Raw genomic sequence first — 20,441 nt, 5'->3', positions numbered from 1 at the left:
CTATCCCCACCGGTGCGGACCTTCCTGCTCGCTTCTCGCTTTGATCTTCCCGTCTTGTATTCTTACATTTCTGATCAGTTATGATCTTTTAGTCCCAATGGATCCAGGTTGACCACCTGACAAGGCAGTGAGCTCTTGTGCCAGGAGGACTTGCCAAGAAAAGCATTTGATGTGCCTTGTAGAGAAAAAGTCTAATTACAGCCTCCTCCGGTTCCACCTCATCACACAGCGAGCTGCTCCGCCACTGATAAAAAATGACTTAGGTGCCACCTTCAGGACCAAGCAATGAATTAGGAAACTCTCCTATGTGGCCGCGCTACATAAATCTCTCAGCAAATTGCTTTATCTGCTGACCTGGCGCTGTATACGGTGACATGGGTCTGTAAATGAAGACAAGTGGCCGTGTACATATGGAGTATATGGGGCTCCATGTGCGGGTAATTGAGATTTCACCGGGTATGCCCTTGTTTTCCTTTCTTCTTGGTTTGATATATCCCTCCGTGAGTCACAGATGATGAGCTTTAAAAAAAAACACAAAAAAAAACTTTGGACATTTTACCCCACTCATCTCAAGGCAAGAGGAAAGGGAAAAACTGTACGTAAGGACTAGGCCCGTAAGGGGTACCCAACACAAACCAGGCCGGCCATTACTGCTTGGCCCAACTGGTAAGAGACAACCCCATCCGCTAAGATCCCTGCAGGATCAATACGGGGGTGTTCATACTGGCACCATAAATGGGGCACAGCAGGCACAGTACATGGAGGAACAGCAGGCACAATACATGGAGGAAAAGCAGGCACAGTACATGGAAGCACAGTACATGGAGAAAAAGCAGGCACAGTACATGGAGGAAAAGCAGGCACAGTACATGGAAGCACAGTACATGGAGAAAAAGCAGGCACAGTACATGGAGGAAAAGCAGGCACAGTACATGGAGGAAAAGCAAGCACAGTACATGGAGGAAAAACAGGCACAATACATGGAAGCACAGTACATGGAGAAAAAGCAGGCACAGTACATGGAGGAAAAGCAGGCACAGTACATGGAAGCACAGTACATGGAGAAAAAGCAGGCACAGTACATGGAGGAAAAGCAAGCACAGTACATGGAGGAAAAGCAGGTACAATACATGGAAGCACAGTACATGGAGAAAAAGCAGGCACAGTACATGGAGGAAAAGCAGGCACAGTACATGGAGGAAAAGCAAGCACAGTACATGGAGGAAAAACAGGCACAATACATGGAAGCACAGTACATGGAGAAAAAGCAGGCACAGTACATGGAGGAAAAGCAGGCACAATACATGGAAGCACAGTACATGGAGAAAAAGCAGGCACAGTACATGGAGGAAAAGCAGGCACAGTACATGGAGGAAAAGCAGGCACAATACATGGAGGCAGAGCAGGCACAGTACATGGAGGCAGAGCAGGCACAGTACATGGAGGCAGAGCAGGCACAGTACATGGAGGAAAAGCAGGCACAGTACATGAAGGAAAAGCAGGCACAGTACATGGAGGCAGAGCAGGCACAGTACATGAAGGAAAAGCAGGCACAGTACATGGAGGAAAAGCAGGCACAGTACATGGAGGCAGAGCAGGCACAGTACATGGAGGCGCAGCAGGCACAGTACATGGAGGAAAAGCAGGCACAGTACATGGAGGAAAAGCAGGCACAGTACATGGAGGAAAAGCAGGCACAATACATGGAGGCAGAGCAGGCACAGTACATGGAGGAAAAGCAGGTAAAATACATGGAGGCAGAGCAGGCACAGTACATGGAGGCAGAGCAGGCACAGTACATGGAGGCAGAGCAGGCACAGTACATGGAGGCAGAGCAGGCACAGTACATGGAGGAAAAGCAGGCACAGTACATGGAGGAAAAGCAGGCACAATACATGGAGGCAGAGCAGGCACAGTACATGGAGGAAAAGCAGGCACAATACATGGAGGCAGAGCAGGCACAGTACATGGAGGAAAAGCAGGCACAGTACATGGAGGAAAAGCAGGCACAGTACATGGAGGCAGAGCAGGCACAGTACATGGAGGAAAAGCAGGCACAGTACATGGAGGAAAAGCAGGCACAGTACATGGAGGCAGAGCAGGCACAGTACATGGAGGCGCAGCAGGCACAGTACATGGAGGAAAAACAGGCACAGTACATGGAGGAAAAGCAGGCACAGTACATGGAGGCAGAGCAGGCACAGTACATGGAGGAAAAACAGGCACAGTACATGGAGGAAAAGCAGGCACAGTACATGGAGGCAGAGCAGGCACAGTACATGGAGGCAGAGCAGGCACAGTACATGGAGGCACAGCAGGAACAATATATGGAGGCACAGCAGGCACAGTACATGGAGGCGCAGCAGGCACAGTACATGGAAGCGCAGCAGGCACAGTACATGGAAGAAAAACAGGCACAGTACATGGAGGAAAAGCAGGCACAGTACATGGAGGATAAACAGGCACAATACATGGAGGCACAGCAGGCACAGTACATGGATGCATAGTAGGCACAGTACATGGAGGCACAGCAGGCACAATACATGGGGGCACAGCAGGCACAATACATGGGGGCACAGCAGGCACAATACATGGGGGCACAGCAAGCACAATACATGGAGGCTCAACAGACACAATACATGGGGGCACAGCAGGCACAATACATGGGGGCACAGCAGGCACAATACATGGAGCCACAGCAGGCACAATGCATTGGGACACAGCAGGCACAATACATGAAGGCACAGCTGGCACAATACATGACGGTACTGCAGGTACAGTACATGGGAGCACAGGAGGCACAATAAATGAGGGAACAGCAGGCACAATATATTGATCATTGTGGCTAGTCATTGGTCCACAGAACTTGTTTCCAAAATGCATCAGGGTTGGTTATATGTTCTTTTGCAGACTTGTGAAGTTGAATATTATGGTGAGGACGCAGGTGAGGTTTTCTCCTGATGACTCTTCCATGAAGACCATATTTATGCAGGAGTCTCTGAACAGTAAAACAATTTACCACAACTCCAGAGTCTGATAAATCTTCCTGAAGGTCTTTTGCAGTCATGCAGAGGATACTGATTTGCCTCTCTAGCAATCCTAGGAGCAGCTCTTACAGAGGCTTTGCTTGGTCTTCCAGATCTTATCTTGACCTCCAATGTTCCTGTTAGCTGCCATTTCCTAATTACATTTTGAATTGAGGAAAGAGCAACTTGAAAATGCTTTGCTATCTTCTTATAGCCTCCACCATTTTCATTTTCAGAGTGCTAGGCAGCTGCTTAGAAGAACCCATGGCTGCTGTTTTTTGGCACACGGTTAGAGGAGGCTGAGTTTTTATAAAGCTGTGAAATTTGCATCACCTGGTGATAGTGAACAAGACATAACCTTAACAGGCTAATTAAGGTCTGAAACCTTGGTCAAAGCTGTCTGAGCACACAAATCTCCAAGGATGCCCAAACTTTTGCATGCCACTGTAGATCATTATATGCAATGTTAGCATTAAGACCCTAGAATATTGTCTATATTGGATCCTACATGAGAACTTCAGCCCCGCTGCCCGTCCACCTTTGCTGCCACTTACGGTTCATCATCTGATCGTTCCTTTGGCGATCTCTTGGATCTAAAGTTGTCATTGGTGTCAGATCAATTTTAGATGTTATGATAGATCTGTCTCGTGCCATTTTTCAGAAATGAGTGTGCGGTGACCTCATGCAGAAATCCTCCACGGCCCACCCCACCGTACGTGAATGGCATTGAATAGAAGGCAGATGTATCTCCTGCAAAGAATTCAGCTCACATATCAGGATCTTGCCTCGTTCTGATCCCGTCATCTCTGCAATCGTCTCATTACTGGCCCCCAAGGACGTAACTTTCCTTCTCGCCCAGGGTTTCCCAAAGTTCACTTCACAGCTGTGATGTTAAATGCAATTTCCAAGTTTATTCTTGGCAGATCTCCCAGCGTTTAGTCTGATGGGGCTTTTTATGCTTTCCTTCATTTCATTCCGGTCTACTGAGGAAAAGCCTTCATCTACTCTGAAGAAGAAAAAAAAATCTTTTGTAGATCAGTTTCCTTCCATAGATCTTACAGACCTCAGAGCTGCAGGAAGATGCTGATTGTTTTTAATTACACCGACCACGGTGGTAATGAGTACCGGTACTCTGGAGTGAAATGTAATCAGCTTTACCATAGCTGACAACGAGAAGAACTCCGCAGAGGCCGACACGGCGGGGAAGGAGCTGGATTATCGAGAGACGTTCAATGCTTCAACGATTTCATCGCTTTAGTGAGTAGGAAAATATAAAAGAATAAAAGTTTACTTGTGTCATTAGTAACATATAAAGGAATAAGGGAAGTGGACAAAATGGATCATTGCTTGTGTACAATATATGGGGCTCTCACAAGATTTGATCCTCCAAGAAACGAAGGAAAGAAGTACCTCTGACCAGAAGAACGGATACTAAAGGCTCAAGAGAAGAAACGTTACTGAAGGATTACCAGAGAAAATAATACTGAAGGCCCACCAGATGAAAGATGAAGATACTAAAGGCCCACTAGAGAAAAAGAGACTAAAGACCCAATAGAGGAAAGTATACTAAGGGCCCACCAAATGAAATGGTACTAAATGCCCACTAGATGGAAAAAGACTAAAGGTCCTCAAGAGGAAAGAATACTAAAGCTCCTTCAGAGGAAAAGATACTTAAGGTTTACCAGAGGAAAGGATACTGAAGGTCCCACCAGTGGAAAATGCTGAAGGTCCACCAGAGGAAAGTATGCTGAAGGTCCACCAGAGGAAAGGATACTGAAGGTCCATCAGAGGAAAGGATACTGAAGGTCCATCAGAGGAAAGGATACTGAAGGTCCACTAGAAGAAAAGATTCTGAATGTCCATTAGAGATAAGTACTGAAGGTCCACCAGATGAAAGGATACCGAAGGTCCACCAGAGGAAAGTATACTATAAGTCCACCAGAGGAAAGTATACTGAATGTCCACCAGAGGAAAGTATACTGAAGGTCCCTCAGAGGAAAGGATACTGAAGATCCACTAGAGTAAATGATTCTGAACGTCCATTAAAGGAAAGTACTGAAGGTCCACTAGAATAAAGGACCCCAAATGTCCACCAGAGAAAAGTACTGAAGGTCCACCAGAGAAAAGTACTGAAGGTCCACCATTGGAAAGGATACTAAAAGTCCACCAGAGGAAAGAATACTGAAAGACCACCATAGAAAAGGATACTAAAGTTCTACTTGCGAAAAATATACTAAAAGGTCCACCAGACTAAAGTATATTAAAGGTCCACCAGAGGAACTGATTCTGAAGGAGAATCAAAGGAAAAGATACTGAAGACCCACCAGTTGAAATTATACTAAATGCCTACCAACGAACTTATAGTAAGGGTCTACCTGAAATTAAAAGCAATTCACTTAAAAGAACATCAAGTCCAAATAAACATTGCAGAAACTAAAACAGCCATACTTACCAATATGTGTTCAGTATACTAAGGCAGTGCAGGATGAGGCGGGCCCACATGAGGTGCAGACAAATAAGGCTTGTATAGGGTGCCAGTCACTCAGATATGTGAAGTGCTGGCTTACAGGCCCATAATATTAGATCAGGCGGGCTGCCCAACACCTTATAATTGCACCCCACATGGACAGACATCCCATTACACCTTAAAATAATGGGGGTTTGCAACATGCCACAATATATTAGTACTATGACTAGGTACTGTTAAGTATGGCTGCTTTTTTTGTGAGGCCTAAATAATACTATAGACCACCCTGAGAAAAAAATATACTCAAGGAACAGCAGAAAAAATTACATTGAAGGTCCAACAAAAGAAATTATAGTGATGGTCCATAGGAGACAATAACACTGAAAGCCCACCAGAGAGAACTATATTAGGGGCTGCCTAAATACGGGTCTTCCTAAATTATATGGAAGGCCCCTCGGAGGCAGAGATACTGAAGGTCCATTAAAGTCAATAATTGTAAGGGCGTAGTGAAGAGAACATTCTTCAATAAGAAGAAATTATACTGAAGGACTACTCTAGGTATGCCACAATCTGGAGATGCTCACTTTTGGGTGGGGTTTACACAAATTCCAACTCTTGCCTGCCGTACTCAGCCCTGAACTTGCCAGAACTGAATCTGAAAAATTAACAAAATGTGATCTACTCCAATGGCTTCTGATGGTTGTCATGTGCTTTGTTATATAAAGGAGGAGTCCCAACCATCCAACCATGTTTCCTCCTAGTGGACCAGCTCAGAACTCAACCAAAGACCATGTCTGTATTAAGGACTTTCTCAGATGTCGAGAGGAAGAAGGATTGGGCATGTTGGAGGTCAACATACCTGATGTTTTGTTTTTCATATTAGCTTATTCCCCTCTACATGTGCATGTGTGTTGGGCCGGATTGGAAGGAATAGCTGTTGGCTAAACGAGCCGACAAATATCTTCTAGCTCTCAGTTGACCACCTTCACAGTTCTTACTCAACATAAAATTGGAGACCTTGATGTAGACATCAAGTATGGCATGCTTCAAAGGAAGCAGGTGAGAAGAACCACCAAGTCAGGAACCATTCTTGGCATGAAGTTGTCATTGGAAACCGACTGGGTGACTCTTAACTTGACCTTCAAAATGTAAGATTACGGGAGAAGAATGAGGTTAACATAACCCGGGGCAAACAATTTGAGATTCAATTTTTCAATCAAATTATTTTTGTTGAAAAACATTTCCATAACAAAAACACTCCCCCCCTTCCTCCCTTAATACTCCAAATCCTGAGGAATATTTGTCACAAATGTAGTCCCAAAATAATAATCCACTGTCAATGTCTTTCAGACCATTGAGTTTGTGCAAGTGCAGGACAAGCCACGGGGCCTAAAGGGCTTCAGATTTTTGTGAGTTGCCTCTCTAGCACATAAACAGCATGAACTTGTATACTAACCTGTCTCCGGCGCTGCTGTTATGTCCGGGCGCGGTCAATGCAGGTAGTGAATATTCATGAGCATAATGAGCAGGAAGCAACATCGGTGCTAGAGACTGGTAAGTATGAAAATTCTATTTTTTAAGAGACAGGTTTTCTCTTCTACGTGTCACACGGGTCACATCAGTGTGTGGTCTATGTGACACCCGTGCTGCCGACAGAAAACGGATATGTCGCCATGTGGAGCACATGGTCACGTGGTCCGTATGGAAACATGGACATGGAAGCAAACCCATTGAATTTAATGGGTCTACGTCTGTCCGTGTTTCCTGTACGCGTGGAAACCACACCACACCACCCGTACCGGCAACATGGATGTGTGAAGGCGGCCTTATATGGATTCCTCTTAGTATTATGCTCAATTCCTCTTAGCATTATGCATAAAAAATTAGAAATCATAATAATGAAGTCATCACAACCAGCATGTATCCATATAGATTATTTTTGAAGATAACATTAGTGGGAGTCACTGAACTAATCCAATCGCAATCAACATCCATCAAAATCCAAGGAGATTCCTAGTTTACGACCTCCCGACAATTCAATCTTCTGACAGATGTCCATGACACGCAGATCAAACCATCGGGATGTGAATCAGGTTTTGTTTTATAGAATGGTCTTCTCTTCATTACAGAACGAGGTTATCAGCCAACAATTAGCCGTCATCTTCAGCCAATGCTACGGCCCGTACCCCATCCCCAAGCTGACCGAGATAAAGCGCAAGCAGACGTCCCGGCTCGGTAAGCATTCTCTTGTGTACTGGGTAAGGAGACTTATACTCCTCTGGAAATTTAAATATCCTCTTCAGAAAGGAAGAAGGATAGAATTCTAACGCCTATTGGATGTAGTAATAGTAAGAATCAATATCGACTATTTAACAAGCCTTGTCACATGACTTAGGATAAAAGCCAAACCAGACACGACATTTGAAGACACGTGTTTCGAGGTGTTTTCCCCTCATCAGTGTAAAGCAGGAGATCCGATTCAGCTGGGTGAGAGGTCTTTGACATGAGGTCTAAATGGGAACTTGTCCTGATGTGACTACAGGTAAGGCCAGATACGAGAGGACTACCAGTGGTGCAGCACAGAGGGAACACCAGGGTAGAATATTGAATGGAGGGCCTAGGGATAGGGCAGCGCAGTCACGTCCTAACACTAACCTGAGGCTGATCCCTGCACTCCCTAATGTCCCTAGACAGGTTCTTCCTTCGTGCGCCGTCATGTGCCTAGGCCCTTGCTGGCCATGAACTCGCCCTGACTAGTGAAGGCCAGCTAGACGCTAGTCTCTCCACTGCAATTAGACTACACAAGGTAGGTGATACAAACAGGTGAGAAAATACTTAACAAATAACACTTCAGCAGGAACTTCTCAGCTTCAACAGAAGGGACACCTCAGCTTTCTCCAGAAACTGGCTCCATCAAAGTGAACAGCATAGGTATGAGCTATAGCCGGCATAGAGAGGAGTGAGGGGTGGATACTTATAGTAGAAGGGAGTGGCTGCAGCTGAGGTTACAACTACCTGTTAGATCACTGCCGGACAGAAATCAACCTTATCCCCTCCAGTACTGGAGGGTAAAAGATGAGTGGGCACCAAAACGGATCTGAGATCAACAATACTCTCTGACCTTCTGATCCCAGATCCCCTTGAGATCACATCAAGCCATGACGCACTCTTCTATAGTCCTCTTCCTATCTGAAGAGGCTGTTTGCATATTAAAATTCCCAGAGGAGCATTGCATGGCTACAAGTAGGATTCCCGCAACAAGAAGATACCTTGTCAGAGGCTTCTTGCCTAGCCAAATCAGATCTCCTGCTTTGCACTGATGAGCGGCAAACGCTCAGAAACACATATCTGCAAATGGACTATCTGATTTGAATTCTTATCCTAAGTCATGTAGCAAGGCTCACAAAAGGTTCAATATTGAATTTTAGGAGTGCTACCCCAATAGTTGGCCCTAGAGTTCCTCTCTGAGGAGGATATTTGGAAATCTTATGCATTAGTTACACAAAAAAAATAAATCGATGAACCAACCGGGCCCTTGGAGCTGATTTGTAGTCCACACCATGTGTTATACGTCTCCATACTTTCACATCATTCTTGCTGGAACATTTGCTCTATCATGCAGATCTCATTTATATTGATAAGAGGCTTTTTTCAAAGATTCTTACAATGACAGGCGCAATTTAATTAATGTTGAAGGGCTGCATTTATTGACCAGAAACATGGGCCAAATATAAGAAGGTCTTCCATATTTAAGTCATGTCCATCCAGGCGAATACGGAGACTTTGCTCTCCCACCATTTCACAAATTGCTCTGTAGACGTGAGGATTATTGATGTGGTATTGATTTGCCGCACTTTAGGTCAGCGGCAGTATAATCCGTGGATAAAAGCCTTGAAAGTAGGGGAAAGAAAGCTCCTTTTTGGCTTTGGTATGACCCAAATTTGGTATGATCCATCTAATGTTAAAGGGGTTGTCCCATAAAAAGCATTTATCACCCATCCACACATTATATGATAAATGTAGAAACATTGGGGGTCTGGATAGTGAGAATAAGGGTCACTTTATGACTAGAGTAGTACTGAGCATGTGCGACCACTGCTCTATTTACTGGTGGTCACACATGCTCAGTACGCTCCAATCACATAGAGGCATCCTGTTCTCAGTACCCAGTAGTTCTCCTACATTTTTTTTATCAGTTGTATATAGTTTTTATGGAACAATCCCTTCATTTTTCTTTCGGGCCATTGGATTGTTCATTGCCTCATCCAATCTTGTCCCCACCATCATGCCTACGGGTCAGATTTAGATGCTGAAATGCAGTCACTACTTATGGGTTTGTACAGGAAAGCCGGGGTCTGGTAACAGGAGGACATGTATGAATACAGGAATTAAACAGAGGTGCAGTCAGGTCACAATCCAGGGATCAGAATTCCAGGAAGGCATGTAATAGTTTCAGGGAGTAAACAGAGACGTGGTCAGGTAACGGTCTGAGGTCAAAAGCCAGGAGGTCGCGACAGGAACAGGGAGCGGGCAGAGAGGAGTCAAACAACAGTCTGGGGTCAAGAACTAAAGATCAGAAACACAGGCCACCAGCACAACTAACAGAACCAGAATGTACAACTGGCAAGGTTTGGGTAGAGCATGCTCAGTAAAGAAACAGAGCAATTACCAGAAAGATGGAACACCTGAGTAATCAGCACCTCCCAGAACCAGAATGTACGACTGGCAAGGTTCTGGAGGAGCATGCCCAATAAAGAAGCAGAGCAATTACCAGGAAGATGAAACACCTGAGTAATCAGCACCTCCCAGAACCAGAATTTACGACTGGCAAGGTTCTGGTAGAGCATGCTCAGTAAAGAAGCAGAGCAATTACCAGGAAGGTGGAATACCTGAGTAATCAGCACCTCCCAGAACCTGCATGGAAGCCTGCACTGTCAATCAACCTGCCAGATCAGTAGCCCAGGAAAACACAGCAGAGCATCTCTTAGTGCAAGATGCTCTGCACAGAGGAATCATGACACTGTCAGCTCAGCAGTCCAGAATAACACAGCAGAGCATCTCCTAGTGTGCAAGATGCTCTGCACAGAGGAATCGTGACAGATGACTGCGATACTGTCAAGAAACATAAAACCCCTTTGAAACAACGCTACCATTTGTGCATGGGCCGTGTCCGGTATTGCAATCTATCCCTATTCCAGTGAATGAGGCTGAGCTGCAATACCAGATACAACCAGCAAACAAGAGTGGCGCCATTTCTGGGGGGAAAAAAAAATTGACAATTTTGATTCATTTAGGACAACCCCTTTACGTACAAGCTCCAAATACCACAAATAATATTTTTTGTTATTTTTGCAGATCCTCACTTCCTTAATAACAAAGAAATGTCGGATGTCACCTTTATTGTGGAAGGAAGACCCTTCTATGCACACAAAGTGCTGCTATTCACAGCATCTCCAAGGTAAAAAAAGGGGAGACGTAAAGTGGGCCGTAGGATATCTTACAACCCAAATGTTAAAAGGTTTGATGCCTTTTGATCGCAGCTTGGGATGTGACTAGAGTATAATACATCCTTAGGCAATAATCGACCAATCAGATGTGATAAAATAGTAGCCAAATGTTATATTTTTGGAGTATTTTTTGCATAATATACACCTTACATGGCCAATTCCTCGCTGCGTGCCACCATGTCTTGCGTCATGACTTCTTTAAATTGTTTTTCAAGGTTTAAAGCTCTTCTCACAAACAAGTCGACTGCCGAAAACAGCTGCATTGAGATCAACTATGTGAAATATCACATCTTTCAGGTGAGAAATAATGTATTTGGGCAAAAAATTACAGAATAGACCCCCCCTGTGCTTTAATTAATGAATAATTTCAATATACCACCACTAGCGGGCGCTCACTGCATAAGAATTAATACGATGTCTAAATCTGTATACCTAGAGCTCCATCTAGTGGTGGCTACAGGTAATGAAAAGTTTATAATGGTGGAAAATTGTAGAAATTTAGTGCCCCCTTTCAACCACTGTATGTCAACATGTCTTACCAAACATGAGAAATCCATAACATTTATTTTTATATATTTTATTCACTTAGCACTATATCCATAAATATCAATAAAAATTAACATTTTTAAAGGTTTTAAAAAAAATTAAAGGGTATCTTATCATCTTCATAAAATGGGGATTGTCGGATAGTGCTTGGAAAAACAAAGCCATTTTGCAATTCACTGCTTCTTAAAATTTTCAGTCCTTTTCGAGATATTAACACTTTAAAAATTAAAATTTTTAAAGGGTTAAAAAAATTTAAAGGGTTTTTCGCCATCTACATAAATGGGTATTGTTGAATAGTGCTTGGAAATACAAGCCATTTTGCAATTTACTGTTTATTAAAATATTCAGTGGTTTTTGAAATATTAACATTTTACTTTTCTTCTTTTACAACTCGTTGCCTTGGAGACCGACCGCCTTTGCTAGACAGCAGAACAGGCGCAGTGTTTCCAAGCTCTATTTATTGAATTTGAAGTTGACCAGGATTGCTGAAGGGTTATATTACTTCCTAATTCTGTTTAGTACGAGCACAGTGCTTACAAGCTTAACAGCAGCGGTGGTCGGTCTCCTAGGCAACGAGATGTGCACAAAAGAAAAGCGTTAATATCTCAAGAACGGTTGCAAATTTCAATCAGCAGTAAATTGCAAAAGTGCTTGTTTTTACAAGCTCTATCCGAAAATATCCATATCTGAAGATGACAAAAACACCCTTTAAGGCATATGTATACTGCATTAGTGGCAGCCTGACCATTCAAGCATTATGGTAGTGCCCGAGGGTCCACAGCCGCATAGTCAGATTTGAGAATAAGTGATTGGAAAGGAGCTCATGCGTTTTACTGCCCCGGGGGTCCGGATTGCTGTCGATATGAGTACAAGGACTACTATGCATTGGGTTCCTCTATATTTGGCGACGTTTTATTGTAAAGAACATTTTGACATTTTAATGTAAGATTTACTTTAATATAATTTGACATATCAGCTTACAATGGTTTATGAATTATGCACATCCTATTAATAATACCGCCTAGTCTGAGCAGCCGACATCAATTATGTATTATGCAATATCCCCACTGAAGTCCGGGATTAATACTGCCATTCGTGCAGAATACATTTTGACAGTCTATTCAGACACCAGCAAAGTACTGTATATTATCCTCCCCTATAGACCCTTGATCGGTCCTTACTCCTATTATCTGATAGCTCTTTTTAAAAAAAAAAAGTACATTGCATGGTATACAAAAAAAATCCGGGCCCCTTACTAAGCTCCATCAGACGCTACCTCTACTAAGCACCATGAGATGAGATAAATTATTTTATTCTGGATGATACCACTAGAGGGAGCTAACCGCATATGTATTAATGTATCTAGTAGTAAACTCTATGGGAGGTGGATACATCTGTATGCAGAGAGCTCCACCTAGTGGTGGCTAGGAATAGTCATTCTGGCAGCATGAAAGTGTCACTCTGACAGCATGAAAGTGTCACGCTAGGTATGGGGAAGTACCAAGTGCAGGAAGAGAAGGGAAACCCTGTGTCTAGGAAAAGGAAAGATGGCGACCCCTGACCGAACCTCTTACTAGCCCCTGGGGTCCCTCACTACCTTGGATAGGTTCCGCACCTATGCACCGAACCTGATACCTGACCCTAGGTATCCCTAATGCTGGGCCCTGAGGTCCCTCACCACCTTAGATAGGTTCCGCACCTATGTGCTGAGACGGATACCTGACCCTAGGTATCCCTAGTGCTGGACCCTAAATAGGGAACGGGTGGGATGAGCTCTTCATCAACCCCACTAAACACTAGAGAAGACACAAGGAGGACACACATAAACTACTTATCATTAGATGACTCCGATAGGTAGTTCAGCAGAGTTTTCAGCAATGAAACCACAGAGGAGTACAAGCCACCTGCTTGCAACCAGGGCTTGAAAGAACTGAAAATATCACCAGCACCAGTCCAAGGAAGTATTTAAACACCAAGAGAATACTGATGATCAGCAGCTGGGTGGAAGGTGAGCTCCTGCTGGGTCCTAAAGGGAAAGAGATGAACCCAGCAGGAAAGCTACCTATACCAATGAATACTGACAGCAGAAACAATGGAAAGTCAGGGAGCATTCTGCACAGCCAAACTCTGTGACCTTCTATGGCCAGAAACCACATGACTGTCTGTCACCTGTGACACACCCGTGACAGAAAGTTAGCATTAAAAACAAGTGAATCCAAGGCCACCATAGATGATAGATAATAACGATGAGGAAATACGCCATAATTTGAATGCGGCTAATTTTCTCAAATTCGGTTAGGAAATTAATTTTGCATCAGATTTGATCACTGTGAATAGAACAAACCCTGAGCCGTTTATTATCCTCCCTCATGAGGTCTCCTTCAAAATATGTCCATTTAGTCTTGTATTTCCCATGAAATAACTACTTTACAGCCGCCTTTCTTAATACTATGTAGTGTGCCTCTGTTACTCCTCCTGGAAATGTACGACTAATGCGAATGGCTGTTACTATTCCCCATGTGGGTGTATCCCTGACCCTGACAGCAATGATCGTACAATATCAAAACGCGAAGGAGTATAGGGAAATGGTAAGACCTAGCTGTTTACTTATTAATGCTCTTCCAAGAGTAATAACAGAGGGACAGCACAATGCAAAATACTTCGAAAAGATACTCCAAAATAGTATTATTTATGGGCAAGGAAGTATGTTACTAAAATAAACATTTTTAAGCGACAAGTCAATGGTAAGACCTAGCTGTTTACTTATGAATGCACTTCCAGGAAGAATAACAGAGGGGCAGTACAATGCAAAATTCTTCGAAGAGATGCTCAGGAATAGTTTTTTTCATGGGCAAGGAATTATTTTACTAAAACAGACATTTTTAAGTGACAGGTCAATGGTAAAACCTAGCTGTTTACTTATTATTGCACTGCCAGGAGGAATAACAGAGGGACAGCACAATGTAAAATTCTTGGAAGAGATGCTCAGAAATAGTTTTATTGATGGGCAAGGAATTATTTTACTAAAACAGACATTTTTAAGCGACAGGTCAATGGTAAGACCTAGCTGCTTACTTATTGGTGCTCTTCCAGCAGGAACAACAGAGGGACAGTAGAATGCAACATTCTTGGAAGAGATTCAGGAATAGTTTTTTTCATGGGCAAGGAATTATTTTACTAAAACAGACATTTTTCAGTGAGGGGTCAATGGTAAGACCTAGCTGTTTACTTATTAATGCACTTCCAGGAGGAATAACAGGGGGACAGCACAATGCAAAATTCATGGAAGAGATGCTCCAGAATAGTTTTTTTTTATGGGCAAGGAATTATTTTACTAAAACAGACATATTTAAGCGACAGGTCAATGGTAATACTTAGTTGTTTACGTATTAATGCTCTTCCAGGAGGAATAACAGAGGGACAGCACAATGCAAAATTCTTAGAAAAGATGCTCTAAAATACTTTTATCTATGGGCAAGGAAGTATTTTACTACTACAGACATTTTTAAGTGACAGGTCAGTGGTAAGACCAAGCAGTTTACTTATTAATGCACTTCCAGGAGGAATAACAGAGGGACAGCAGAATGCAAAATTCATGGAAGAGATGCTCCAGAATAGTTTTTTTTTATGGGCAAGGAATTATTTTACTAAAACAGACATTTTTAAGTGACAGGTCAATGCTAAGTCCTAACTGTTTACTTATTAATACTCTTCCAGGAGGAATAACTGAGGCACAGCACAATGCAAAATTATTGTAAGAGATGGTCAGGAATAGTTTTATTTACGGGCAAGAAATTACTTTACTAAAACAGACATTTTTAAGCGATAGGTCAGTGGTAAGACCTAGCTGTTTACTTAGTAACGCTCTTCCAGGAGGAATAACAGAGGGGCAGTAAAATGCAAAAATCTTAAAAGAGATGCTCCAGAATAGTTTTATTTATGGACAAGGAATTATTTTACTAAAGCAAACATTTGGAGGTGACAGCTTAATGGTAAGACCTAGGTGTTTATTAATGCACTTCCAGGAGGAATAACATAGGGACAGCACAATGCAAAATCCTTAGAAAAGATGCTCTAGAATAGCTTTATTTATGGGCAAGGAATTATTTTACTAAAGCAAACATTTGGAGGCGACAGCTTAATGGTAAGACCTAGGTGTTTATTAATGCACTTCCAGGAGGAATAACATAGGGACAGCACAATGCAAAATCCTTAGAAAAGATGCTCTAGAATAGCTTTTTTTATGGGCAAGGAATTATTTTACTAAAACAGACATTTTTAAGTGACGAGTCAATGGTAAGACCTAGCTGTTTACTTATTGGTGCTCTTCCAGGAAGAATAACACAGGGACAGTACAATGCAAAATTCTTGGAAGAAATGCTCAGAAATAGTTTTTTTCATGGGCAAGGAAGTATTTTACTAAAGCAGACATTTGGAGGCGACAGGTCAATGGTATGACCTTGCTGTTTACTTATTAATGCACTGCCAGGAGGAATAACAGAGGGACAGCACAATGTAAAATTCTCAGAAGAGATGCTCAAGGAGAATTTTTTGGTTCCTTTTTAATATAATCGTCATCTTAATGTCGTAATATTAAAGCATTTGTGCAAAAACAGCGCCGCTCCTGTCCACAGGTCTTGTCTGGTATTGCAATTCTCCTCCCATTGAACTGAATGAAACGGACTTGCAATACCAGGCATGGCCTGCGGACTGGAGTGGCGCTGTTGCTGCGCAAGTAATGCGATTTTATAGTCCTGGACAACCTTTTTCATGTATTTTGATGACATAAGTGATAAGAAAAAATTCTCTATCTTCTTTTACAGGTCAGTCGGATAATATAAGCAGAGTTTTTGTTACAGTGTGTCTGTTTCTCTCTTTCCCCAGCTGGTCATGCAGTACCTGTATTGTGGCGGCACAGAATCACTCCTCATTAAAAATAATGAAATCATGGAGGTAAGCAGTGCTTTTTGGTTGTCTTGTATGATTTTAAGACAATAAACCGTTTAGTCGCAGCTGATGATGACAGACGCGGCGCCGCCGTCGTGTTGTTTTCCTAATGATTGATGGTCCGGTATTGATGACATATTCACCTGGTTTAGTCTCAGTCCTGTAGCATGAAATGCGTTTCTTCTGCCTCTGAGATCCTGCTCATCCTCGCACCTCTCTCTCCCTCTCTCGCAGCTGCTCTCTGCCAGCAAGTTCTTTCATCTGGAAGCTCTGCAGCGCCACTGCGAGATCATCTGCGCGAAGAGCATCAACACCGAAAACTGCGTGGATATATATAACCACGCCAAGGTACGAGGATAGGACGGCAGAAAAAGGAGTTATAGGGGGATCCGGACTGCACAGACTGCTGTTATAGGGGGCTCCCGACTGCAGAGGCTGCTGTTATAGGGGGATCCGGACTGTACAGACTGCTGTTATAGGGGGATCCGGACTGCACAGACTGCTGTTATAGGGGGATCCGGACTGCACAGACTGCTGTTATAGGGGGCTCCGGACTGTACAGACTGCTGTTATAGGGGGCCCCGGACTGCACAGACTGCTGTTATAGGGGGATCCGGACTGCACAGACTGCTGTTATAGGGGGCTCCGGACTGCACAGACTGCTGTTATAGGGGGCTCCCGACTGCAGAGGCTGCTGTTATAGGGGGATCCGGACTGTACAGACTGCTGTTATAGGGGGCTCCGGACTGCACAGACTGCTGTTATAGGGGGCTCCGGACTGTACAGACTGCTGTTATAGGGGGATCCGGACTGCACAGACTGCTGTTATAGGGGGATCCGGACTGCACAGACTGCTGTTATAGGGGGCTCCGGACTGTACAGACTGCTGTTATAGGGGGCCCCGGACTGCACAGACTGCTGTTATAGGGGGATCCGGACTGCACAGACTGCTGTTATAGGGGGATCCGGACTGCACAGACTGCTGTTATAGGGGGCCCCGGACTGCACAGACTGCTGTTATAGGGGCCCCGGACTGCACAGACTGCTGTTATAGGGGCCCCGGACTGCACAAACTGCTGTTATAGGGGGATCCGGACTGCACAGACTGCTGTTATAGGGGCTCTGTACTGCACAGACTGCTGTTATAGGGGGCTCCGGACTGCGCAGACTGCTGTTATAGGGGGCTCCGGACTGCACAGACTGCTGTTATAGGGGGCTCCGGACTGCACAGACTGCTGTTATAGGTGACTTCGGACTGCACAGACTGCTGTTATAGGGGGCTCCGGACTGCGCAGACTGCTGTTATAGGGGGCTCCGGACTGCGCAGACTGCTGTTATATTGGATCCGGACTGCACAGACTGCTGTTATAGGGGGCTCCGGACTACACAGACTGCTGTTATAGGGGCCCCCGACTGCACAGACTGCTGTTATAGGGGGGCTCCGGACTACACAGACTGCTGTTATAGGGGGGCTCCGGACTGCACAGACTGCTGTTATAGGGGCTCCGGACTACACAGACTGCTGTTATAGGGGCTCCCGACTGCACAGACTGCTGTTATAGGGGGCTCTGGACTGCACAGACTGCTGTTATAGGGGGCTCCCGACTGCAGAGGCTGCTGTTATAGGGGGATCCGGACTGTACAGACTGCTGTTATAGGGGGCTCCGGACTGCACAGACTGCTGTTATAGGGGGCTCCGGACTGTACAGACTGCTGTTATAGGGGGATCCGGACTGCACAGACTGCTGTTATAGGGGGATCCGGACTGCACAGACTGCTGTTATAGGGGGCCCCGGACTGCACAGACTGCTGTTATAGGGGCCCCGGACTGCACAGACTGCTGTTATAGGGGCTCCGGACTGCACAGACTGCTGTTATAGGGGCTCTGGACTGCACAAACTGCTGTTATAGGGGGATCCGGACTGCACAGACTGCTGTTATAGGGGCTCTGGACTGCACAGACTGCTGTTATAGGGGGCTCCGGACTGCGCAGACTGCTGTTATAGGGGGCTCCGGACTGCACAGACTGCTGTTATAGGGGGCTCCGGACTGCACAGACTGCTGTTATAGGTGACTTCGGACTGCACAGACTGCTGTTATAGGGGGCTCCGGACTGCGCAGACTGCTGTTATAGGGGGCTCCGGACTGCGCAGACTGCTGTTATAGGGGGCTCCGGACTACACAGACTGCTGTTATAGGGGCCCCCGACTGCACAGACTGCTGTTATAGGGGGGCTCCGGACTACACAGACTGCTGTTATAGGGGGGCTCCGGACTGCACAGACTGCTGTTATAGGGGCTCCGGACTACACAGACTGCTGTTATAGGGGCTCCCGACTGCACAGACTGCTGTTATAGGGGGCTCTGGACTGCACAGACTGCTGTTATAGGGGGCTCCCGACTGCAGAGGCTGCTGTTATAGGGGGATCCGAACTGTACAGACTGCTGTTATAGGGGGCTCCGGACTGCACAGACTGCTGTTATAGGGGGCTCCGGACTGTACAGACTGCTGTTATAGGGGGATCCGGACTGCACAGACTGCTGTTATAGGGGGATCCGGACTGCACAGACTGCTGTTATAGGGGGCTCCGGACTGCGCAGACTGCTGTTATAGGGGGCTCCGGACTGCACAGACTGCTGTTATAGGGGGGCTCCGGACTGCACAGACTGCTGTTATAGGTGACTTCGGACTGCACAGACTGCTGTTATAGGGGGCTCCGGACTGCGCAGACTGCTGTTATAGGGGGCTCCGGACTGCACAGACTGCTGTTATATTGGATCCGGACTGCACAGACTGCTGTTATAGGGGGCTCCGGACTACACAGACTGCTGTTATAGGGGCCCCCGACTGCACAGACTGCTGTTATAGGGGGGCTCCGGACTACACAGACTGCTGTTATAGGGGGGCTCCGGACTGCACAGACTGCTGTTATAGGGGCTCCGGACTACACAGACTGCTGTTATAGGGGCTCCCGACTGCACAGACTGCTGTTATAGGGGGCTCTGGACTGCACAGACTGCTGTTATAGGGGGGCTCCGGACTGCACAGACTGCTGTTATAGGGGCTCTGGACTGCACAGACTGCTGTTATAGGGGGGCTCCGGACTGCACAGACTGCTGTTATAGGGGGGCTCCTGACTGCACAGACTGCTGTTATAGGGGGCTCCAGACTGCTGTCATATTGGGGATCCGGACTGTACAGACTGCTGTTATAGGGGGCCTTCGGACTGCACAGACTGCTGTTATAGGGGGGCTCCGGACTGCACAGACTGCTGTTATAGGGGGATCCGGACTGCACAGACTGCTGTTATAGGGGGGCTCCAGACTGCACAGACTAGTGTTATAGGGGCTCGGACTGCACAAACTGCTGTTATAGGGGCTCGGACTGCACAGACTGCTGTTATAGGGGCTCTGGACTGCACAGACTGCTGTTATAGGGGGGCTCCGGAATACACAGACTGCTGTTATAGGGGGGCTCCGGACTGTACAGACTGCTGTTATAGGGGGCTCCCGACTGCACAGACAGCTGTTATAGGGGGGCTCTGGACTGCACAGACTGCTGTTATAGCGGGCTCCGGACTGCACAGACTGCTGTTATAGGGGGGCTCTGGACTGCACAGACTGCTGTTATAGGGGGGCTCCGGACTGCACAGACTGCTGTTATAGGGGCTCAGACTGCACAGACTGCTGCTATAGGGGGGGCTCAGACTGCACAGACTGCTGTTATAGGGGGCTCCGGACTGCACAGACTGCTGTTATAGGGGGCTCCGGACTGCACAGACTGCTGTTATAGGGGGCTCCGGACTGCACAGACTGCTGTTATAGCGGGCTCCGGACTGTACAGACTGCTGTTATAGGGGGCTCCCGACTGCACAGACTGCTGTTATAGGGGGCTCCCGACTGCACAGACTGCTGTTATAGGGGGGCTCCGGACTGCACAGACTGCTGT

At 45.6% G+C, this 20,441-nt stretch overlaps 1 protein-coding gene across 3 annotated transcripts in view; it reads left to right on the top strand.

The window, feature by feature from the left end:
- ABTB3 (ankyrin repeat and BTB domain containing 3) overlaps positions 1–20,441 on the top strand; it is a 290,533-nt gene that overhangs the window by 261,781 nt on the left and 8,311 nt on the right. For all 3 annotated transcript variants that reach the window (XR_012752998.1, XM_075344271.1, XM_075344270.1), the window contains 5 exons: positions 7,623–7,728; positions 10,849–10,951; positions 11,216–11,297; positions 16,431–16,499; positions 16,728–16,841. Coding sequence is in view for 2 of the 3 variants with exons in the window: in XM_075344271.1 (XP_075200386.1) it covers positions 7,623–7,728; positions 10,849–10,951; positions 11,216–11,297; positions 16,431–16,499; positions 16,728–16,841 (474 nt within the window). In the remaining variant the exon portion in view is untranslated. The remainder of the gene's footprint in view (positions 1–7,622; positions 7,729–10,848; positions 10,952–11,215; positions 11,298–16,430; positions 16,500–16,727; positions 16,842–20,441) is intronic.

Source organism: Anomaloglossus baeobatrachus, chromosome 4 (assembly GCF_048569485.1).
Source record: "Anomaloglossus baeobatrachus isolate aAnoBae1 chromosome 4, aAnoBae1.hap1, whole genome shotgun sequence".
NCBI classification, from domain to species: domain Eukaryota; kingdom Metazoa; phylum Chordata; class Amphibia; order Anura; family Aromobatidae; genus Anomaloglossus; species Anomaloglossus baeobatrachus.
Note: the sequence above shows the minus strand (reverse complement) of the source record. Positions and strands in the feature narration are given on the sequence as shown.